This window comes from Ascidia mentula, chromosome 8 (genome assembly GCF_947561715.1).
Source record: "Ascidia mentula chromosome 8, kaAscMent1.1, whole genome shotgun sequence".
NCBI classification, from domain to species: Eukaryota; Metazoa; Chordata; class Ascidiacea; order Phlebobranchia; family Ascidiidae; genus Ascidia; species Ascidia mentula.
In genome coordinates, this window is record NC_138573.1 from 12,006,495 (window position 1) to 12,029,647 (window position 23,153).

At 37.8% G+C, this 23,153-nt stretch overlaps 4 protein-coding genes across 4 annotated transcripts; 2 read left to right on the forward strand and 2 right to left on the reverse strand.

Moving 5' to 3' along the window:
• The first annotated feature begins 2,305 nt into the window (after positions 1 to 2,305).
• Positions 2,306 to 9,345, forward strand: LOC145912353 (band 4.1-like protein 4). Its single transcript, XM_082999798.1, has 18 exons — positions 2,306 to 2,455; positions 2,511 to 2,615; positions 2,693 to 2,744; positions 2,800 to 2,982; positions 3,039 to 3,159; positions 3,223 to 3,399; positions 3,580 to 3,643; positions 3,706 to 3,842; positions 3,978 to 4,093; positions 4,609 to 4,708; positions 4,858 to 4,989; positions 5,161 to 5,286; positions 6,412 to 6,540; positions 6,819 to 6,869; positions 7,274 to 7,342; positions 7,412 to 7,486; positions 7,976 to 8,145; positions 8,501 to 9,345. The coding sequence occupies exons 1-18, from the start codon at positions 2,360 to 2,362 to the stop codon at positions 8,629 to 8,631; spliced, it is 2,034 nt and encodes a 677-aa protein (XP_082855924.1). The 5' UTR covers positions 2,306 to 2,359; the 3' UTR covers positions 8,632 to 9,345.
• An 868-nt stretch (positions 9,346 to 10,213) lies between these two features.
• Positions 10,214 to 12,928, reverse strand: LOC145912421 (large ribosomal subunit protein uL30-like). Its single transcript, XM_082999881.1, has 6 exons — positions 12,873 to 12,928; positions 12,638 to 12,737; positions 12,414 to 12,580; positions 11,488 to 11,625; positions 10,841 to 10,950; positions 10,214 to 10,438 (listed from the first exon to the last, which is right to left on the reverse strand). Exons 1-6 carry the CDS (start codon positions 12,881 to 12,883, stop codon positions 10,230 to 10,232), a joined length of 735 nt encoding a protein of 244 aa, XP_082856007.1. The 5' UTR covers positions 12,884 to 12,928; the 3' UTR covers positions 10,214 to 10,229.
• Positions 12,929 to 14,420: 1,492 nt separating this feature from the next.
• LOC145910997 (protein phosphatase 1D-like) lies at positions 14,421 to 17,719 on the forward strand. The gene is made up of 8 exons (XM_082998226.1): positions 14,421 to 14,795; positions 14,853 to 15,096; positions 15,457 to 15,622; positions 15,754 to 15,903; positions 15,977 to 16,146; positions 16,226 to 16,290; positions 16,395 to 16,460; positions 16,757 to 17,719. The coding sequence occupies exons 1-8, from the start codon at positions 14,489 to 14,491 to the stop codon at positions 17,110 to 17,112; spliced, it is 1,524 nt and encodes a 507-aa protein (XP_082854352.1). The 5' UTR covers positions 14,421 to 14,488; the 3' UTR covers positions 17,113 to 17,719.
• Positions 17,720 to 17,800: 81 nt separating this feature from the next.
• LOC145911788 (7-dehydrocholesterol reductase-like) lies at positions 17,801 to 21,539 on the reverse strand. Its single transcript, XM_082999226.1, has 9 exons — positions 21,382 to 21,539; positions 21,106 to 21,328; positions 20,918 to 21,040; positions 20,703 to 20,850; positions 20,457 to 20,588; positions 19,626 to 19,858; positions 19,295 to 19,445; positions 18,935 to 19,062; positions 17,801 to 18,218 (listed from the first exon to the last, which is right to left on the reverse strand). Exons 1-9 carry the CDS (start codon positions 21,486 to 21,488, stop codon positions 18,033 to 18,035), a joined length of 1,431 nt encoding a protein of 476 aa, XP_082855352.1. The 5' UTR covers positions 21,489 to 21,539; the 3' UTR covers positions 17,801 to 18,032.
• Between the last annotated feature and the right edge of the window lie 1,614 nt (positions 21,540 to 23,153).

Sequence of the window (23,153 nt, forward strand, 5' to 3'; positions counted from 1 at the left end):
TGATGTAAAACCTTGTCTACCTTAGAGGTAACGTAATCTGTGGATTCTCCTTTGCTTGAAACTATTCGATATCTGCAATATGAGGCGCCTTCTCCTATGTAAACAATGCATTTTCGACGCGAGCGCCTTATATTGTGATATCAATTTCGCCACAGCGAAAATGGTTTACGATTTTTGGTTGCCGCTACTTTTCGAGCAGTTTTTATTTACGTAGAACCGAAACACTTTGGATATATGTTTGTTGTAGACATACCTTTAGTTTTACGCAAAATTGTCATGACCGTGTCATATGCACTTGAACCGCAAAATCCCCTTGAACATGCATTTTCAACTAACTTTTTGACAACACCCAGCACCAAATAACTAGCTGACTCAAAAGGCCAAAAAATGCACAAAAACTGCTGAAAATCGCCATGGCAACAGCACATGCGTCCCGGCTCATTCAGCCCCAAATTTGACATTACTACATCGCCGGTTTCTTTGTTACGTAACAATTTTCTTTATGACAAAGAACATATTTTCGACTTTCTGTCACATTTTCGGCCTTCTGTATAAAAAAGAAACTTAACCATTTAAGGCCTATTGTTTAAATCAAAGTCTGCCCTTTAAAAACGAAGCTGCTCTAGGGCGCCATCTGAGGGCTTGTGTTCACAAACGCGTTGTGCCTAAATTCAACAGACTGTACATTTTTTTCATATCAAGCAATAAATTTCATGTTCTGTAAACAAAAGGGCAACCTAATGTATCGATAATGTTTGCTCCACTTCGGAACTTCAACTGGATTGGGTTATAAACCGAGTAATCATAGAATGGGTATAGGCCTACTTATTCTTTTTGGTGTTCCACAACAACCAACTGGCTTTGCGAATTTTAGTTAAACTGCATGGCGCAAAAACAAATTGTAAATCATCAATCAAACTCAAAATTAATTCTTTTCAATTGATTTATATTTTTTTGTCTGAAAATCGTGAAAACCATTCCTTCATGGAGTTATGTAGAGGCTTGTTTTAACCTTTTTTTCGTGCTGCCGACCATAAAATATATTTGACCTATAATCAGCAATTACGTTCTAAAAAATTTACACCCTTTTACACCCAGTTTTATGTGGAATGGATCACTTGCTGTGCATCGCGGTTTCTTGGTTTGCTGACCAAAAACTAAAGTACCGGAACATAATACTCAGTGAACCACCAACAATTTTTGTGTGTCTGGAACATTTTTGTGAAAGATAGTTGCGTCACAAAAAGGAAAAAAATATTACAATATGTTGACCAGTTTCCACTTTTCAAACAAATGTTGTCAAAAATACACTAGGCATTCGGAAACGGTTCCGTTTCGGGTTTTGAAAGTTTTTTTTTTCATTTCAGGTTCGTTTGGGAGTTTTCCTGGCTGGTTTAGATTCAGTTTCGGTTCAAACAAAGATTGAGGAGCCGCGTAAAAATAGTCGCAGTAATTACAACAGTCAATTGAAGAAGGCGGAGCATTTGAACGAGTGGTATTTTTGGCCACTCCGGGCTCCAGAACTTTATTTTCATACCCTGTGTTGTGCACCACTATCTCGTGTGCTCTCAAAAATAATGTCCTCGCATCGGTAGGACTACGTTTTCCCCGAATGTTTTCACCTGTGTTTCTTGTTGTAGGAGCCCTTATTTGTAGGAGAGCTGAGATCACCAAATATAAAGGTCCTACTCAGTGGGGGCCATCCTATAGCATGTTACACTTCTGAGAGCAATAAATGTGTAATTTCAGGTCACTTTTCGCAAAAGTTTGCTTTATGGACATCTTTACCCAGCACTGCATACAGCGAGTCCGACCATGCAACAAAACGAAAAATTCATCAAACAATTGTGAAAAAACGTTGGTTAATTCTTTTGTTTAGGTAATGTCCATAATATCTGTTTGGACAGAGATGTATATTTGAAACAGGTTTAGGTTTGGGTTCAGTTCCAGTTCAAGCTCGTATAAAACAAAGTCATCCCTCTTTTGCAATGAATGCACCTGCATATCACTTTTGCATTGTATTTATTTTTTTGAAAGTTAATTAAAGAGACACACTCAAAAATTCATTTTGCCGTTGGATGTTTCATGCTCAGCTGCTGGACCGTGACTACAAAGTTATTGGAGCGTACAGTTGTCGTAAATCAGTTTTGCGACTTTCAACATTATGCTGTTGATTTCGTTGGCATGTGTCGGCGATTTTGTAGTAATACAAAAATAGAGGCTTAAATACGACATTACTTTGTTTGCAACAAACTAACGTATATAAGGTGCGAAAATACTTTATGGTCAATTCTTTTTTAGAGTTACATGGCTGTTAGATGTTTAGAAATTTAGAAAAATATTTACATTATTGTTCCAAATGCTTTGTTGTGTCAAGCAAAAGGAGCCATTTGTTTGTGAGGTAACCTTGCTGGATGGAAGCCATGTTACATTTTCAAAAAATCAGAACATTAAGGTAAGAAAATAAAATCCTGAATTACTTTCAAAGGACTGAAGTTGATGTTTTTAAGGTGACAAGCAAGGGTCATGCTTTGGTGCAATTAGTCTGCCAACACCTAAATCTGGTTGAAAGAGACTATTTTGGAATCAACTTTGTTGATCTTAGTCACAATACAGTACGTATTTAACCGAATTTTAATTTACAAATAGGCCTATGTGTTTTTGTGTGTTAATATTTCACCTATATATGTAGCGATGGCTGGATGCAACAAAATCACTGTGCAATGATGAACATTTGATGAAAGGTGGGATGGTTTGTGTGTTATAAGTGTTTTACATAACAATGGCAATGTATTTTAGTTATGTCGTCGGGACAATGCAGTTTAAAGTTTGGTGTTAAGTTTTATCCCGCTGACCCGTGTTCATGCAAAGAAGAAGTTACCCGGTACCAGTTTTTTCTTCAACTTAAACATGACATCCTTACCTCAAGATTGCCCTGCTCATGGAAAAAGGCTGCTGAACTATCCGCCCTCGCTTTGCAGTGTAAGAAAATAGTGCTCGATATGGCTTATCTGAAATTAAATTTTGATCTTCTTTAGCTGAAATTGGTGATTTTCATCAACAAGAACACAAGTCTGGTTATGTGTCTGAGTTTCGTTTCATCCAAAACCAGGATGAGAAGTTTGAATGTGAAGTAGCAAGATTACATGCTATGTTCAAGTACATACTGTGTTGTTTATCTATGGTGTCCTGCCAATTTAAATGTTTATCTTTAATGTTCAGAGGGCTTGTGCCTGCCAGCGCCGAAATGCAGTATCTGAGAAAGTGTCGGCAGCTTGACATGTATGGTGTTGAAATGAATCCTGTCAAAGGTGATGCTGGTATGCAATATACACTTGGTATATCACCCAGGGGCATTGAAACCTTCAAAAACAAATACAGAATAGCTGTGTATTATTGGTAAGTACAAGTTATTTTTTGTTGCCAAAGAAAGCCAACTGATTTAAACCTAGGAAATTCACATTTCCATAAATGTGGTCTTGTTGTTTCATATATTTGTTTTTGAAACTGTTTAGACCTCATGTAGTAAAAAAGTAGTTTAACCAGTTTGCCTTATTACAAAATGCTTTGTCCTTTCAGGCCACGTATTACATCTGTTGACTACAAAGTTTGCCACATAAAAGTGAAAGTTAAAAGCAAGCAGGTATAACCCTTTCCCCATCATATGTAGAAAGCTAAAACCAAGTTTAAACTGCATGTATTTAGGGAAGTGAGACTGTTCATACCTTTGAGTTGAGGTCTTGTGAAGAGTGCCAGTTGATTTGGAAGAGTGTGGTTGAACATCATGTTTTCTATAGATTGCCACAAAATGTTGTAAATGCCACTTGGAACAATAAATTCAGGTAATTGTTTATTTCAAATTCAATTTTTGTGTTAAATGTCCACTTTTTGCCTCCCCACAAAGCTTCATGTTTGAAGTCCATGTAAAATTTGGAAAAATTGTCTTTCTCGAACAATTTGTTTTGTGCATATTATAGATATAGTGGAAGAACAGAAGCTGAAATTCTTCAGTCAGAAGTAGAAAGAGAGGAACCAGAAGTACATCGAGGCAGCAGCAAGCGTTATCCCCCACGATCTGTAAAAGACGCTGAAGGTACCTAACTATTTCCCTTTATTTCCAATGTTTGCAAAGGAGTTAGGTGACTTATACTTTATTTGCTAAACCATGGTTTACAAACACAGTGTGATATGTCTTTAGTAATTCAATAAAAGCACTCAAACAGTTTGCACCTGCTGTAGGTATTTATGGTGTACATGTGTAAGGAAATCCACAGCATGCTTGTATGTTTTATTGGATTGTTGGGTAAATATTTTGAAATAGAACAGTTATAATTCTCAAAATTGTATCCTGGTTCCCATGTCAAACTTGCCATAAATATTGTCAGCACAATTTAAATCCATGTACCTTATCTCATAATCCTAATGCCTAATTGCTATTAAATATTGGTTTAGCGCTGAGCCTCGGTATCATTTAAAGTGTCTGTTCTATAGGTTATGTTAGAGTCATTAGGTTGGTTAAGGTCATTGGGAACAAAAATGCAAACAATTTTCAGGATATTGTTTTTGTGTTTTGCTGTTTAAATACAGTCTGTCTGTTTTGGTTTGTAGAATCAGCCAGAGAAAATGTGGAAAACAATAACAAAAATATTGAAAACCAACAGAATGAAGATTTGGAAAATTCGCAATGGAATCTGGTTATAGAAAAGAAGTATGTTCAATCAATGTAAATTCTCGACATAATTTAGACATGTCACTCAAACTTACATGAACAATTTTATTCCATGTCTGTGGCGTTTTTTGTGTGCATTATTCTTGCTCATAAAAACACAACATTACATGAACAATGTGGTTTCGTAGGGGAATGTTCAGTGTGTCTGATGTGGAGCAAAACATGGCAGTGAAGTACATGACACCTAAAAGTGAAAGAAGGGAAAGAAATCGTCAACTGCAGTCATTAAGTGACACTGAAAACAGGAATCGAAAACACAGGTTTACAATGTGCTACAATGCCCAACGCCCAAGTTTGTTTTAAATCTATAATTATCCTGTACAAGGCGCTTTGAAGACAATGCTCCCATTGTGAAAGCATTGTCAGGGGGGATGGCATATTTGTTTGCTTCACGGACATAATTTGGATCACTTTAAATGTTTCTTTAACAGGTCTCACAGAGGTCGATCCAGTGGGGAGGAATCAGATAGTCCCAGTAAACGCCGAATAAGATCAAGGGCAAGACAGAAGCATTCAAACTACCAGAGTGATGCCAGTGATGTTTCACACCGCAGAAAGTTAGTTTTTAACATATTTCACAATGCATCTATAATATTGTATAACTGGCTGTTGTTTCAATAGACTTTTCATTTAGTGTAGTAGCATGCTTGTCAGTGGGTGTACTCTAAGAGTGTGTTGTCTGGGGCCTTTGTTAAATTTTATTACAGTTTTACGGCGGTTCTGTTACAATGGCCTTACTGGTAAAATTTATGACCTGTCACTATTTGGTGTTAATTAAACCAATGAAGTTTGAAACAGTCGACAATGAATTGGTTTACATCATTCTTGTGGTGGCGCATCTGGGTTTACGACATCCTCGAAAGCTAAAGCGCTTACTTCAAAGGACCCAATAAAAAAAATTTCGGAGAAATCGTCTGAAAGCGACACTTTGTAACAAAAACATGCGCCCATGTATTTCCGGCCATGGCCCGCAAGTGTTGTTTGCTACAAAAACTCGGCGAGATGTTGTGCGGTGATTTCGTGCGTCAGCGCATAATTACGACCTTCCTCAAAGTCTGACTTGTCGGAGGAGGTTTTACGGCCGTCGCGCCCGCTTAGATGTGCACGTCACGTAAACGATCACACAAAAGCGATGACGTCTTCATAGAGTGATGGTATGTTTGTGGACAGTCGAACAACTTCTTTCCGCCATAACTTAACGTGCGGGGGAGGGGATTAAACTGACCAGAGATTCCGATCAATCGTTATTAATGTGATTTCTACCAAATTAGTGGTATACAAAGAACATTAATATACAAAGTACTAATTTTTCAGGCATCTATTATGTAGAAAGCGATTTCAATGAAAACACAATTTTGTATTGTTCCTGGGGTCAACGTACTTTGTTTTTGCAATTACTGAAATTTACAAATGAACTTGAATAAAGAAAAATGTACCTTTTCAATGATAGATTAACATGCGAAAAAGGTTTGGGTCGATCCAAATATTGTGAAGCAAACAGATCATTGACCTTGGTGGTCTTGTGACCCGCATAACCCCAAATTTCTTCCCAATCATGGACGCCAAAAACATAATTGACGAAAATGACCATGGTGTGCCACCACGCATAACTTCTTTAATCTCCCCTAATCGTCCCGAGTACTTGAGAGATGAAACTCAACTCTCTTCTCCCCCTTTTCTAGACGCCGTAACTATCACACCGACACGGAAATGGGGAACCGGGTGAGATTGGATCTCGAAAAATCCAAGCGTCGCCAACATTCCATCTCATCACCACAATCAGAAAGTCGTTCTCAGCGACGACAAAAACGGTATTACTCATAAAAGTTGCATATGATTTTGGATTGGAAAATACTATTCTAACCATAGTATGTTAAAAGATTGTAAATGTGCGAGTGCAAAACTATAAATCTATAATGTCAGTAATTTTTACACATAATTAATATAATTGATACCCTTTTGGCCGGTGCCTTATATTACGAAAACATGATGTAATACCACCAATGTAAAATATTTCTGGAATGGCTTCAATACTCATTGCAAAATTAGCAAATAAGCTGTGAATTTTCATTAATATTTTTCCCTGCAGGTTATCAAGGGAAGACGAGCTCGCCCGACAACAGTTGTGGCAACATATCAGGTGGAATATCCATGTTTTGTTGGTTCTAAATAAGTGGGGAATTTTATCAGCATCTGTTTAACGCATAAATCTTTGCGCGCAACCCTAACCGTGCCTGCGTGGTTACTCGTCAACGTCAAGACAACGCGATAAAATATCTCTCGTTCCCAAACGGTCTTTGTATTTGCCTGGTTATGTTAATTGGAGATATATTCTCTGATTTTCGTTGCAAAATGGCGACTGACTTGAAGTCAAAAAAATAACGTAATAAATTGTAACTACAGTTATATGGCAGATTTAAACTAAGTAAACTTGTCGAAACTTGTGTGCAAAGTTTTATTAAACGGACTCTCTTTGTAAAAAGGGTTTTCAACCTCAAGGTAACATAATTAAACGAGCTGGTGCTTTGATGTTTTTTTGTTTAGGCGTGACGTCGTGGAACCCACGGAGTCATCAGAGGCGGTGGTGAATGATATTTCTTACACAGAAGTAAAGTGGGTATTAATAAACAATTTGTGGTTTTGTGAAAAGTGTCCAGACGGATAATTTGTTTCCACTTACAGAACTAGTGGAAACCCAAACCCGGGTCGACGTCACCGTTCTCACAACAAAAGATCAAGTACTGTTTCAGGATTTAGGTAAGGATTATCACAAACCAAATGCATACAAACAACGGACACTCATGCAATTTGACCAGGATAAATAAAAATACATACTTTAAAAAGAGTTACTGACGCTGCCAGGCATATTTTATTGCTGAATACTGCCCTTCTGGCAAACTTTATTTTATTTACGTTTCTCAACGTTTCGGCTGTTATGCAACAGCCCTCATCAGGAGGAAGAATGTAAGTTAGTTACATTACATTCTTCATGGTCATGTAAGTTACATTCTTCCTCCTGATGAAGGCTGTTGCATAACAGCCGAAACGTTGAGAAACGTAAATAAAATTAAGTTTGCCAGAAGGGCAGTATTCAGCAATTAAAAAGAGTTGTTGTATATGACATATATACATTTTTTTTTAAATTTTGTGAGTATGCACATTACACAGCATTCAACCATATAATTCTATGTAAAAGAACCAGAAACAGAATACACACAAAAAAATATCACTCACTAATGTCTGCAGTGCCCTCACATTGGAAGATGGGATGGTGTCTCCTCTCCAAATCACCACTACAGTCCAACAGGAAAAACAAAAGACAATGCAGAGTAACGGGAACAGTCGACATCACCATAACCGATACAAAACCCCTCAAAAGCCCGGCAAAGATTGGGACACAAGGACGTCACTGTCAGGTATTTCTTAGAACATGTAGTGCTCTTTAGTAAAGCAATTTTGCTGTTTGTTATGCGAGCTATACTGCTAACGTTTGCAGTATTGTTAATGTTAATTAGCTAATTGAGGAGGTAGGTAGGTGTTTCGTCTTCTCAATGCACTGTTTTACAAGTAATTAAAACTGTTTTACTTGAACTAAAACTGATCGAAGAAAATGGAGGGGTCTTATATCAATGCATTGTACACGCGAACATCTCGACAAATATTGATCTATTCAAATTACGAAACCATACCAAGTCTTGCCCCAGTACACGCGTACTTGAAGATGGAACGAAAACATTTTCCGTAAAATTAATTCCTTCCATTTGTTGTTAGTTGATGATTTTCGGTCCGTGTCTTCGGTTGGGGGGAAACACCGATCTCACCACAGGACAAAAGCCCCCGGAACGTCACAGAACGCCCACAGACGAAATATCGACTTCAAACCAGTGTACAGCCAAATCTAAACAATCCATATCGTATTAGGGCGACTTCGCAACAATGCATGTGCAAGACAACCAGTACAACCCATAACACAAAACTCGTCTTTTTCGTTTTCTGCGTGTTTGTCGGTATAGTGTCTGTATATCTGCTGCTCAAGAAACGCATTTTAGCAGCAAGCGAATGCTTTGTGGCCATACAACAAAAACATCACGGGCATCATTCATATGTGGCAGTTTGAACCTTCAGACCAATTTCACCAGTATTGGGCGTTACGTGCTTGTATTTTCTAGATTCTTGTGAAAAATCTTGTTTTAGCTTGTACTGAGTGTCGTTTGTGCGGGTTTTTTTTCTGGTGCTTTAACATTACACTAAAACGCCCCCAACCTTACGCACTGTTTGTCTGCTTTGTAAAGAGTTTATTGCATCGCTCGGTTTGCGATCTTTCAGTTCCACAGACGACTGCGGCATGGACGTACTTCCATCAACATCAAGTGTTAATATCTCCTTCCATATTTACTTTTTTATTACGTTCTGTTATTCCGAATAAGCGTGGTCGCACTTTTGTGTCTTTAAGCTACAATATAATGTGAATTTTTGTGATTTTGTTGAGTGGGAAGTTAGTTGACAATGTAGTTCAAATGATGATCCTGGAAATTACTTCGGCAGCAACATTGCGTCTGTAAAAATCTTTGAGGGCATTTTAGGATACTTTTTGAAACCACTCGTATGACTCAAAGCCGTATCTCACAACCAAATCCTAAAAAAATAGTTTTAGAGGTCATTTGCCTTCATGCATCCGGTGACAGTTTCTCTTGTATGCCGAAAAAATTATACAATTAAATACATCTAATTCTGAATGCATTGTGTAGTGGAGAGTTGGTGACTTCACTTAATTGCAAATGGAGGGTACTTTCCGTTATTTATTTTTTCACAAAACAAACTTACCCCTTTTTCTGCCTTTTTAGTCCAAATAATGTCCAACAGAGTGGCAAAATGTCCCTCGGGGAACGGTTAAGTAGTAATCCCACAAAAATTTTGACCAGAATTTCTAGTTAAGGGTTGGGACTTAACAAATGGAGTGTACTTTCTGTGATTCATTTTTCCACAAAATCCATCATAATATTTTGAACTACATTTTCAACAGCACCCTCTACCAATTGACTGCCTGACTAACAGCCCTGAAAACCATACTAAACTGCCTGTAAAAATCGCCCTGGCAACAGCCTGCGCATCTATGCTCATCCAACCAAAACACAGGCACCCATACATAATCCATTGCATTGTTACACACAATTAACTCTGTTACGCAGTACAAGAAGGGCATTTCCGGACCAATAAACTCTTTTCCATAGAAATAGAGATACGGCCTCAAATCCAACGGTCATCTGAACTGGTCACATTTCACAACCACGCACAAGCCATTGCTTTATGACTAAGTGTTTTTTAATTTAGGACACCAGAGGTTTTTTTTTGCTGCATAGACTTCACATTTCTTGCTTGGTTACTTTCTCTCTTGGTGTTACCAAATCATTTAACCTGTTAACTTGTTTTGCAAGCAATCTCTCCCTCAACTCTTGCCCAAACTACACCATGACAAACTTTTTCGTTCATTCACAACATTTTAATTCATATTGCGAACCAAATTGTTGATTTTGTCTTCACGGTTTCCACAATCTCCCCCCTCAACAAAGTGGTTGGTGACTTTCTGGAATCCACCACGCGGTGATGACAACTTGAATGGCCACAAAAAGTTGGAAGCTGCCTTAAAGTTTGGACCCACAGTAAAAATCTCATGGATAAGATCTTCAATACAGATGATGCCACTTTTGCCTGCACAAACAACATTGGAGGTTAATTTAAATATGGTACTTACAACTGTTTGAAAAAAAATCCTCCCAAGGATGTAATCACAGGTGTAGCACACATTTTTAGTAACCCATTATATAACTCGTGCACTTTAATACCACAGGGAAGTCCAAACTGTGACCCCAAATTAATTTCTTGCGGCCCACATGTTACATAAGAATATTCTTCATCATTTTAAATATTATGTAATATAAGTTCTTTTGTATAGTTCAAATGTTTCAGAGAGGCAACACACTAGTAGGTAGTATATGTTGCTTTGGCAAACTATCCTTAATAGCAGTTGTTTCGGTAAGTCTAATTTTTATACGTGCCAGCTGATACTAAACTCTTTATTCAATGTTGAATAGTGCTGAAAAATACACATACCCAAGCGTTCCTCAATGATGCTGTTATCCGTTATTGGAATCCTGTTCTTGTTTACTTTTCCATGCCCACGTTTGTAAATGAGCTCGCGGACCGTTTTCAAATTGGGGTAGCTGAAATAAATGCAACAATTAGTTTACTAGGCAGTTGCATCTAAACTGTGACTTCTTCCCTCAAACAAACTAACCATGCTGATAAGAAAAAAGAATCTAACTTTAACATAACACATGCATGGGCAACGGGCGTATCCAGGGGGGGTCCGAGGGGTCCACATTAACCTTAGTTTACACCTGAAAATTGGGGAATTCCCCAAAAAAATTTCACCCCCCCCTTTTAAAAAATCCTGGATACGCCTATGAACACATGGGTGTAAATGACCCTAAAATATTTTGATGTTATGGTGGAAAGTGTTTTTCTAGGTTTGGGTATACCAAATTACACAATTTTTTTGGACATTTGGGACTGAATGCTAAAAAATAGATTAAGCCAAATAGCATGACTATGTTAACACTTGTGGAAAATTTACCACTACAGCGAAAATACAAACTGTATAGGAAAATGTATACAATCATTATATCCAAATATTGTCTGCGGAGATACAGTACACCTAGTGACATGTCAAATGCTAATAGTTGTTTTATATATTTTACCCCCATGCAATGTAAGGCTCCGCAATTCTCAGCATCTGAAGTGTGGCCTTGGTAAGCTTCACAAACACACCATTGTGAATTTGCCTGAGACGAAGAAGTTGCAGAATCTTCTTTACTTTTGGCGCAACTTGGTTGATACTATAACAAAATAAAATTACACATGTATGTTTAGTATAAATTCCCTTTGGCAAATAAAATGGATTTACCAACTATTTGTCGAAAGGACCAAAAAGTGGTTCAAATTTACTGAATTCCTATTATTTAAATGTTACATCCGCCATATTTTTTTTCGAATGAAATGTATATATGGTGTAATTATTCTGTACAGATCGCCAATGGATCTTTCAAATTCTGCGCACAACAAAATTTAAATTTGGCATGCGTTTATGCTGATCAACACAGGAAAGGTGATTTACGTAAATGCACAACATTTTAAATAGATAGAAGTGCAGTGCATTTATTGCACAACTGCCCACACTGCGCCAGATTGGATAAATCCTTCGCACACTTTTGCAAAATTTACCGATAATCCACACAATTTCAATGAGCTAATGCATTAACATACGATAGCCGAAACAAAATCCTTTTCGCAAAAAACAAACTTTCCAATCTGGGCACTGCATAAGTGCACAACAGATTTATTTACTTTTATTGGGAATAAAAGTTGGCCATATTTGTATCAGCTACAAAAACAAAATATATTCTCCCGCAACATAACTAAGTTCCACATTATTAAAACAATATATTTAAACAAAGAATGCTTTTAAGCGATCCTTGGATGCACTTTAAATTAAAAAGTTTGCAATAACCCAATAATAAATGACTTTTATGCTAAAAATTTGCGGGTTCTCACAATCAACATGTTCCAAAATTTCTTTTTTACAAGACACAAACGTAGCCTATAGGCTACACTTATGGCTTCCTACCCTCGGATCCTGATGACAAAGGCGAGGGTTGGCTGATCAGGAACGTAATAGTTGTTGTGTTTCCTTGCTTGTCTTGCAAGTCTTACACCATCACGCTCCTTTATTCTGTACTCCTTAATATACTGTTCAGCTCTTTTGAAATATATCTTCCTCTTCTCTTGGCGCCTCTGAAATAAGATTTATAGTTATACAAAACGGTAATTCGTTTCAGATAGACTGCATACCTTTTTGTCAAGGATGGCAGCCTGGGCCTGTTTCGCTTTCAGAGCTTGGTATTCCTTTCGCCTCTTCAGGAGAGACTCCGGAACCCGAGGGAGTTTTTTGCTGAAAAACAAATAATTTTGAACATTTTGTTCCTAATTATGCATCTAGGATAACTTGCTTTGGTATAACCATTTACTGGTACTTTAACTCATTTCTTTAGAGCTCTGGAAATGCAGATTTTATTGGATTACGTACCTCTGCACCATACTTAAGAGATCAGGCTAAAAAGGGCGAACAAGATTTGATCATGCATACGCAAACAGCGTGGACACTTGAGGCGCCAGCATCACAACATTTTAGAGCTGTGTTCATTTTAGAGCTATATTGGCTTTATTTACAACGTAAAATCCAACATTTTATTCTCCTAAATTAATTTCTTATGTTATTAGTTTGGGATTTAAAACTTTTAGATCAAAAAAAAAATATTGCAGTTTTTCCTATTTTTGCTATGCGACCATAAAAATTTCAAATACAATACAACTTATTCAAACACAAGAATAAATAAAGGCGTTTTTTATTTCTACAAATGATAATTTAATTTACACTTTTAATTGATGACTCATCATGTTTAGCATTTATAATGTTTGTGACGTAATAAAGCAAAAATTGTCTTAGCCAATCAGAGGCACGTAAATTGTAAATTTAATTTTTTTTGTTTGGATGGATGGGCTAAGTAAGTGGAATATTTTTGGCTATTTTCCTGCAATCTCAAGTCTTTGCTTATCGACAGAGTTTGGCATTTTGAAGCTCGAGTCTTTGTTGTGATGTTTAAACAAGTAAGACTTGTTCAGTTTCATAATATGAAGGAAGATTTGTGTAATGTCAGTAAATTTTATACTTTGCATATCCAACACATATGCATCTCCGTATGTGTACGAAACGAATGTTTTAATGCCATTAACCTTTGTCTCCTCAAAGTAGTCATTTAAGCCACTATAGTAAATTAAACCTGAGCACATTTCCGATGTGTGTTTTGAGGTAGGCCTATATAGCTTATTAAGTTATCTAATGTCTTTAGCTGTCTTCCAGGTTGGAAAAATATATACTCTGTGCACTATTTCAAATATTTACTGATTGTCCTCACAAAAGAAATTAGCTAACACGCTAAAATACAAAAAATATTCTTGTAATCGAAGAAAAAACCTCTGTGCATCTTTAAAACTTTCCAACCTGGGCTGTCCAGCCTGCAGATTATGACAGTTCCTAATGTGATATTGGGTGTACAGGACCCAGATTGGAAAGTTTGTTTTATGCACGGAGGATTTTGTTTCGGCGATCGTTAATTGCGAGGACGATCACAACATTTTTTCGCATGTTAATGCATTAGCTAATTAATATTGCGCGGATTATCGGTAAATTTTCGCAAAAGTGAGCAGAGGATATATCCTCCGCGCACGTCATTTTTTCCAATCTGGTACAGGACTAAGTCTTTCTGTGTGCGAGCATGTACAACCCCTGAGCCTGCCATACCCTGCAGACTAGCTGGGCTGCCTTAGCCAAAGTTTTGGTTTTTTGGCCCCTAATGTGAAAAGCATCCATTAATTGGTTGCCTTTGTGTAAGATTGTAGAGTTTATGAATTTGCACCCTGCCTTTTTCACTACTCAACGCAAATTTACCAAAAATGTACTGTTGATATATAAACTTGGATTGATTTAATAAGCTGCGGTGTTCCTATATAACTTTTCTATGGGCTACTGATTGACAATAGATATATAATGCAGTTTATACGAACACTTACCACTTCTTTAATAATCTTGTGTACTACAGCATGTCAACAATAGCAAACCAGTAGTTTAAAATTAACAACATTATGGCCCCAATGAACTGTTGGAACCTCCGGGTCACCGCTGAAGTGAACCAAGGTGGTCGCAAGTATATGGAAGATGTCACTTCAGTACAGTTTGAAAGAGTCAAATCTGGTAAGGTGGTTGTAGAGTATGCAGCCTTTGCAATATATGATGGCCATGGGGGAAAAGATGCAGCACACTTTGCAAGAGACAATTTGTTAGAAACAGTCAAACAACAAAAAGGATTTTATTCAAACAACGAAAGTACTGTCAAGAAAGCTATTTCTGATGCATTCGTTATTACCCATCATGCAATGTGGAATAAATTACGTGAGTCAAGCAATTTTTCATACATGAATTTTATGGTAACACTAGTTTTTTTAATAGATGAATGGCCCAAGACCCCTCTTGGTCATCCCAGTACTGCTGGAACTACTGCAAGTTTAGTGATTATTCGAGGAAACCGCATGTATGTAGCTAATGTTGGAGATTCAATGATTGTGATGGGAAGTAGAGATGTATGTGACAAACCAAGTCAACAGCCAAAAGCATATACTGCATCTGGTTTAACCATTGACCACAAACCAGAACTTGTAAAGGAAAGAAAGCGAATTGAAAAGTGTGGTGGTTGGTAAGTGTATATTTTATCTTTTGCTACTGTGTATTTTACCTCTTAACAGGCAGTAATTCATTTGTGCACTCAGTAACATAGGTTTACTTTTTGGAGGGATGTTTAATTTATCAAAGTAAACGTAGGATTTTGAAAGAACTTTTGTGAAACAGCAGTTCTTTAACATCCTCCCCACACAAAAAAAATCTATATTATATACAAATGTATAATTTGTATTTAGTGCAACAATATGATGCAAAATAGGTTGTAAGTCACAAACATATTTCAAACCACAGGATATACATAAAAAAAATTTCTCTTTGTAGCCAGGCACTCACAGGCACAACTAAATATATCTGAACAATGATTACATTTTTGCAGTGTTATGAACAAATCAGGTGTGAACAGAGTAGTTTGGGCCAGACCGAAGTTGAATCACAATGGTCCAATTCGGAGAAGTACAAAACTTGACAAAATCCCTTTTCTAGCAGTAGCAAGGTCACTTGGGGATTTGTGGAGTTTCAATTCGGAACTAAACGAATTTGTGGTGAGTTTTTGACAAAAAAATTATTACATTTATACCTTTGTGGCATTTTTGTAAACAATAGATGCTTTTTTAAAATATTTCATGGTTTAGTGCACCATACCATATCCAAATATTATTATTGAACCTTAAAGGTGTCACCTGTGCCTGATGTTTATGCATACAACCTCCATCCCGGTAAAGAGCAATTTATTGTTCTGGCTAGTGATGGTTTGTGGAACATGGTGAGACCCCAGGAGTGTGTTTCAGCTGTAGCTGACATCGAAGACAGAAGAAAAAACAATGTAAGGTTTTTCCAAATGAGGATATCTTCACATTTATGAGTGTAACATTTACGTTACTTATGTAAAACTAAAGGAAGGAAAATCAAGTCCAGCCCATAAACTGGTGCAACTGGCATTAGACAGATGGGCAATGCGCATGATGAGAGCTGATAACACAAGCGTTATTGTTGTTATTATTGAAAGGCGTAAGATTGAACCAAGCAAAGGAAAAGGAACATACTTTGAAAGCTGGACCAGCTCGAAGTACGTTTAGTGGAGATTTACATTCAAAAAAAAAAAATTCGAACTATAATGATGTCTTGTATTTGTATTTTTGTTTTAGAAGTGAAACAACTGCATCTGATATCGAGGAATTTGAAACAACTGCCGACAATTCAAAAGAAAAAGGTATACAATTAACTATCTGGTTGTTTGCTTTGCAAAATGATTCTTTTTACCTTTTTGGGGCTTTTGTTTCAATTACCTTTTATGCTAAATGTTTTTTTTTTCAGATAAACCTATTAAAGTGTCTCTTCCATCTAGTGGAAGTTCAACGGAAAATCAGGTTGAGAAGCCAGGTGAGTTTTTTTAACTTCATATGTTACATTGTGTTTAACAGACTCATGAAATAAACATTGTATATTTCATGAAATAAACATTGTATATAGCATGAAATGAACATTGTATATTGCATGAAATGAACATTGTATATTGCATGAATGAACATTGTATATTGCATGAATGAACATAGTATATTGCATGAATGAACATTGTATATTGGCAAAAACGTGGATGAAACGATTTGTATCAAGACTTCCTGATCAATTATTTACTACTAGTGGAAGTAGTGAGTTTCATTTAGTTGTTATTACAGCACCTCCACCCATTGAGCCTCTCCAAGACGCCAGCATTTCATCATCAAACGGTGACGTCAGTGATGGTGTGATGGCTAAAACAAGTAAAGAGAACAACAATAAAGATGTAACTGAAGAGCCAAGCAGCAGTGGAATCCAGGAAGCAAGGGTTACAAGATCACAAACAGTCGAAAATAACAAATCGTCGGCAAAACGCAAGTCGTCATTCAAAACACCCATACGCGGTGTCAAAACTCGTCGAATGTCTTTGAGTTCAAACATCAAGAAACGGCCTCGTTCCGACGGAGGCGCGACTTTGGCGAAGTCCCCTGGACTGCGGGCAAGACGTTTGCGAGCTGCCAAACGAAGTCTTTGAACAACGATTCTCCTCCCGTTGTCGCAAGCTTCCTCTACTGTGATCGTGTATATAGGCATCACTGTTCATTTCCCTACTTCCAACTGCCCCCGACCCAAGTCCAAGCTCCCCGCCTCGTGTTTTATTGTATAAAATTACTGCTATCTCTATTTCCACGCTGCTGGACGGAAGTCAAGCTCCCCTCGCGACGTTTTGCGCTTTTAATCCCATAAAAAGTTTTTAACTTTATTTTTAATTTAACGAATTCAATGAATCATTTCAATCAAACGGAAACTCACGCGTCGGCTTGTAATGACGGAAAGAATATCTCGTCATGATTTTAATGTAGATTTTAGAAGCCCCCGGACCGCGAAAGTCCAGGATATATTGTCGCGTTTATTGTAATTAATATTTTATTTCAGGGCATCGCGTTGATGAAATTTGCCATCCCATCGAAAGTTTTTCGGTAACGGGATGCGACCTCCTTAGTGGTTTTGCGCAAACTTGCACTTTTCATTCAAATTAAATTTCGCGTTTTATTCGTCTTTTGCGTTTTGTTTTGTCATTTTAGCATTTAGCGGATGCGTGTTTTGTCTTGCGTATGTTGATCCTAATGAAATAAAAGATAAGAAGGTTAACATGGTTAAAATCATCTATTTTAATTATTCCCGCTTGGCGTTAGCGTATACTGCATGGAGGACGAGGCACAAACCGTGGCTATTTTATTGCCAAGGCACAATCGCCCACAGCTGTAATATCACAGGTTACGGTGCCCTTTGTATCTACATAGTTGACGTACAAAAAAAAAGATTTGAACATAGTCAAATTTACACAACTTTCCAATTGTAATATTCCCATTCATGATACGAATTTCAGGCATGCATAAATTTAATATTTTGTTATTCAAAACAAACGTATTTGTTCTACAAAACATCATCTACTCAAAACACTCCAGGTATTAGACGTGATGGAACGCGTCGTGTGTATTCCTTCCAGAACCTTCCGTACTTTGCTGAACAACGATGCTCGTCACGGAATATCCGATGCACAAGAAGTAGTAGCATGAAAATGATGTAAAAATATGGAAGTAAGTGGTCCGTCCCGCAGCATAAGCAGTACGCCAGAGCCTGTCAAATGTAGAAACTGCGTCAAATGTTTGTCACCCAAAATATTTAAGCACAAGTCAGATAGCAATGCTCATGTCTTCGCAAAAACATGTTTCGACGCAGTTTCTTATGAAACCGAAACGTAGTTTCGTTCGTTTTTTGTATTTCTAAACCAGGAAGGCAAACGTATGGCGCACTGCACGCTTACCAGTGGCGCGCCAAAGCCCAGAGATAAAAGAAACAGCATGCCAGCTTTTAGACAATGGAATTATAACCAGTGGTGAAAGTAAAAAAAATTCTACCGGAATTTTACACAAAAAAAATACACCATCGTGTTTTCGCATGGGTTAGATTTCATAAATAAGTGAATAAATTTAAGTTTCTCATATAACTAATTGGGAGACACCAGCCGTTAAATTCTAACCGAAACAGCGTACCGGCAAGAATTCTTCTACCGAGACAATGTTCCAGGGCGTTCCAACCGTTTCGGCTTACTTAATTTACCGCACTGATTATAACTGACTTTTCTTGCAAAAAGTGCAGCCTAAATTTAGGTTACCAAATTAGTTCCAATCTAAACTGCCAAATGTAGGCAAACTACAACAAAGGACTGAAATGAGGTAGAAAAAAACTTTTGCGTGGCACATCACAATTAAAAGTAACAAAATACGTGCATGGGAATCAAAAAGTTAACCGCCTGGCTGTAAAGCACTACATGACGACATATATAAATATACCCCCATCAAATCTCCTGTGTAGTTAAGATGACGGGCTATTCCCCAACATCCTGAATAAAGTAGCGTGCTGTCATGCTGCTTTCCATCAGATGAAGTGAAAACGCACTCGATGTACTTCGGTTTTTTTCCTGGAAAGAATGGCGACTGGTCAACAACACTTTCCGCAAAAGGATTTCATAAACTGTTACCAGTCATAATTGTAAGCAGTAAAATACATACTTGATTGCCTAAAAATAATGTTAAGTCAATTTTTAAAGGTTTCAAGTATATGCGGTAAATTCATGGAAACTACTTTTTGGTAAACGTCTTAGTCTAGAAATCACGTGGTGTTAGCATTAGAGTGTTGTTGTTTTGTCATACCCCATATCACACATTCATCTTTCTTAGCTCGGAATCTGTCTTTCTGTGAATTGCATGTTCGAAAAATACAGTAACCCATCAATCCAAGAGTTAGAATTAAAGCTGTTTTGATTGGGCCAAGTTCAACAGGATTGTGCGCCAAGTAAAAGCCCTGAAAACAAAACACTGGAATCGTGTATTGAACGTAACTTTAAAGAGGTAGCGCTTAAATTAAAATAATTCTCATGCCACTGTGCAAAAAAAGTTATTCAAGCGCAAGTTTAAGAATCTTCTTGTTGATTTGTCAAATCACAGTAAGATCACAAGTCAAACGAGGCTTGTTGGAGCTTACTTGAAGTGTGTACATGTAAGGCAGCCAAACCAAGTCGCCCCACGCCAGATACCAACCAAAGTGGTCGTGGCAAATATCGATCGTTTTCAGATACCACGCCTCGTTCCAGAAGAAATCAACCACGTAAATAGCTTGAAGGACGTTAAGCAACATCATTGAATCAGTCACTGTACCGTAGGTCTCCAATTGATGCCATGCAAATGATAGATTAATGATGGTCCAACCAACGATTCCTGCCAAGCGCATAATGAAGGTTTACCAGGAAGTTATGTACGTTATGATGCTTGAGAGTTCAAAACGCAAAACGCAAAACGAAAACGAAAGGGTGACGAATTTCCGCAAAGAGAGTGAACTTCCAGTTATTTATCAGTCTGACTGATAGCAAGCGTTAAACAAACAAAAGCTTAATGCATCAACCGGAGTTCTCTTGTACATTTTACCGAGGCCTTCTCTTAGTTTGTCCCAGGTAAACATTTGTACGTACATTATTGCACCAAAACAAACACTTCCTTTTTTGACAGAAAACTATATCCATTGTCGCTGCGCACAGTTAACAGAGTGATGGATTGGCTGTTTAACTTTGCAACAACACATCAGCTTAGAGTGTAATCAACGCAAACTTGGTGGCATCGCGGCAAATTGCGCACCATTTTATATAGTATTATTGTTTTGATAGATGGCTCTAAAAGAGTGGGCAACTCTGTCCACCCCCGGGGTTAACTACTTTAAATGTGCGATCCCACGAACTGTGGACTTTGCAACTCATTTATCCGTGATTTACGGTAACATGCTTCGCGACAAAGAACATAACAGCACTGACACAAATCATACCTGGTCGACCATTAAAGAAAAGCTTGAAGTCGAATAGTCCTATACGAGGATTGAATTCAACGCCCATCAAGTAGTCGTACAAAATGCTGCCGCTGCGTTTACAATCGTCAGAGTGGTTGGGAAAGTAGATTCCTGAACAACAATTAACCACATTTGAGGTCAATTTGTATCAATATCGGAAATGAATTTGGACTTGAACACGCGCTGATGACTCATTTCAAACCCGTGTGTAGTTTAGAACCTGACCTTTAAAGTAGACGAAGGTAGATAAAATGTATGCCACAACATTCACAACAATCAAAAGTGGACCCCACAAACGGAACAAGATTGATGGCGAAAACCATTTCAGATAGAATGCGTTGACACACCACAAAACATGGGTGATGATCCAAGCCTAAAAGTAATTTGGTTAATGTTGTCGTTGGGCCTATGCTCCAACAAAATACATAAAAACGAAATACCTGAAGGCCATTTACTCTGTACTGCATTGTACGACCGGCAGGAGTTACAGCACCCGTTCGCAAGCCTCCCACATAAGCCGGACAGATTCGATGTAACACGTCAGGAAGAAGAGCAAGTAAAACCTACAAGGTACAAATTTTGGTTAGAATGTACAAAAATGGAGCCGAATCAATATATGTTTCCCCACCTGCCACGTAAGCCATGAAAAGTACAGAATAAGTGTGGGGTATATGGTCCCAGATAACCGACCTACAAAGTGGTGTATGGGTAATTCATCCAACATCCAGTGGATGAGCGTTTGATACAAACTACAGCCGTGGTTGGTGCATGCGTCATTGAAGAAAATGGGCATAAACGGACAAAATGTTAGCAAAAATATGCTTCCCAGTAGTGTTTTTGTATCTGCTGACCTGAGCGATACAATTTTAATAAAAATTATATTACAGTTTATACAGCACTGTACCATGCTCTTCCCCAGGTAGTTTTTCTATTGGGTTGTTCAGTTACGCCGTTGGCATGTTCGTTGGTTGTTGTGGAATTTCCGTTCGGTAGACGATCACGAATTTGCATATTGCCAACTTTTACAAATGAATTCTTAGCTCAGATGAATTCTTAGCTCATTTCTTAGCTGAAACAAAGCAAAAGTGCCGTATTTCTTTATTGACAGATTTTGCAACACCCTGTCAGCACCCTAGCCTTCTGTTCTGATTACTGATGCACATATTTAAATAAAATTAAACATTGTGATGTAAAAATAACGTTCAATGACGTTTAAACAGACCACCTCTGTTGTTTTTCTTGATCTAAGGGACAACTGTTGGTTGCCGTCTGTTCTATTCTGATAGACCAAGAAGTCCGCACCCAGCAACAGGCTTACGAAGCGGGAAATAGTTAATTCATGTTGACAGTGCAACATTTATAACACGGCAGGCAACACGAGCTGTTCAGGATGTTGCTTAGTAACAAGTCATTTCCACGTACTGTTTCAACTACTATCTCCAATCTTGTCACGACGCAAGTTATTGGTCTTGAACTCCGTCATATTACGCCTTAGGTGAATTTGACACGTGTAATACATTAAGATTTACGTTCATTTGGTGCCAATCGCTTACTGCTTTTAAGCATTTTCTTTCTGCTGTTGCTACAACAGTCGGACAGTAAGAGCGCTGTATCCTCTCAAGCTTCCCGCGCTTACTGTGATTGCGCATGGAGGCACTAAGCACCATAACCTTTATGCCGCGCCTTCGTGTGATTACTTGAAGTGTAATTATAAATGGTTAAAACCGGATACGAGCTTGCCACAGCGGCATGTAGTAGAACAGTAGCACTTGTAAAAGGCCCACAATCTGATACACATTGCTGATCAAAAAGTGCTACTGCAGGTTGTTTGGCACAAACTAAAGTGCCACAAAAAACCGTCCAAGCACTCTATAAACATCTTTGGGAAAAAAGTATGCTGATCGGTCATGCCTCAAAAAAAGAAGTATTTGAATAATGCAAAGCTACGTGACGAACATGGCGCCAGATCGCCAACAACGCCCCTGTTGATATCAGTAGTTAAAAGTATACTTTTAACGTGACATTCAGGTAAATTCTCTGAGCAATTCTGTTCGCCAGTCCACTGCTTGCAAACACATTGATCATAATTTTTAACCTCAAATTATTCTTTTGAAGGAATGCATTCTTGCGACATGTTAAAATATTTATGGCTATTGATTGCACTGCAGAAAGAGTCCAAACACGTTTTTTTGTGCTGTACACACAGAAACAAACGTTCTATATATTTTGGTTCAGTTAACATGTATATACTTGTACACCGTTTTTAAACCAGAATTGCGCACTGAACTCCGCACATCTCCTAATAAAAAACCTTGCCTAAACGCATAAGAAAACGCCCATCGGCTCGCAGACATGTGGCTTGTGCCTTTGAACGAATCGGTCGAACTGCTTCTTTTCCCTTGGGAATTCAAGTAGTAAAAAAGATTAAGAGGCCATGTTTCTTTTCTGGATAACGGGTGGCAACATGGGCTTCTACATTTAATGTTCTTTTGATAGTCCACTATTGCAAACTACACATTTGGCTATGTTGACTTTGATTTGCATTTTCCACACCACGGTAAATTTGGTGAAGACATATGATGTTGCAATCTTTCAAAGGAAGAAAAAATAGCAGCAAGTCTTTCCCCAAATACAGCAAACTTTACCTAAAATTTAATACTTTTTTGTATTAACGAG

Excerpts from the sequence above, each read along its gene's own strand:
- LOC145910997 (XM_082998226.1), top strand. The coding sequence starts at position 14,489 with ATGGCCCCAATGAACTGTTGGAACCTCCGGGTCACCGCTGAAGTGAAC. Across the intron at positions 15,904-15,976 it reads AAGACAGAAGAAAAAACAAT|GAAGGAAAATCAAGTCCAGC; the intron begins GTAAGGTTTTTC and ends GTAAAACTAAAG. Across the intron at positions 16,461-16,756 it reads AAATCAGGTTGAGAAGCCAG|CACCTCCACCCATTGAGCCT; the intron begins GTGAGTTTTTTT and ends TTGTTATTACAG.
- LOC145912353 (XM_082999798.1), top strand. The coding sequence starts at position 2,360 with ATGCTTTGTTGTGTCAAGCAAAAGGAGCCATTTGTTTGTGAGGTAACC. Across the intron at positions 3,644-3,705 it reads TGAAAGTTAAAAGCAAGCAG|GGAAGTGAGACTGTTCATAC; the intron begins GTATAACCCTTT and ends GCATGTATTTAG. Across the intron at positions 7,487-7,975 it reads AGTACTGTTTCAGGATTTAG|TGCCCTCACATTGGAAGATG; the intron begins GTAAGGATTATC and ends TAATGTCTGCAG.
- LOC145911788 (XM_082999226.1), bottom strand. The coding sequence starts at position 21,488 with ATGCAAATTCGTGATCGTCTACCGAACGGAAATTCCACAACAACCAAC. Across the intron at positions 20,851-20,917 it reads ACAGAGTAAATGGCCTTCAG|GCTTGGATCATCACCCATGT; the intron begins GTATTTCGTTTT and ends AATTACTTTTAG. Across the intron at positions 18,219-18,934 it reads ACACAGGAGATTTGATGGGG|GCTCTGGCGTACTGCTTATG; the intron begins GTATATTTATAT and ends TACATTTGACAG.
- LOC145912421 (XM_082999881.1), bottom strand. Across the intron at positions 12,581-12,637 it reads CTGCCATCCTTGACAAAAAG|AGGCGCCAAGAGAAGAGGAA; the intron begins GTATGCAGTCTA and ends ATCTTATTTCAG. Across the intron at positions 11,626-12,413 it reads TTTGTCATCAGGATCCGAGG|TATCAACCAAGTTGCGCCAA; the intron begins GTAGGAAGCCAT and ends ATTTTGTTATAG.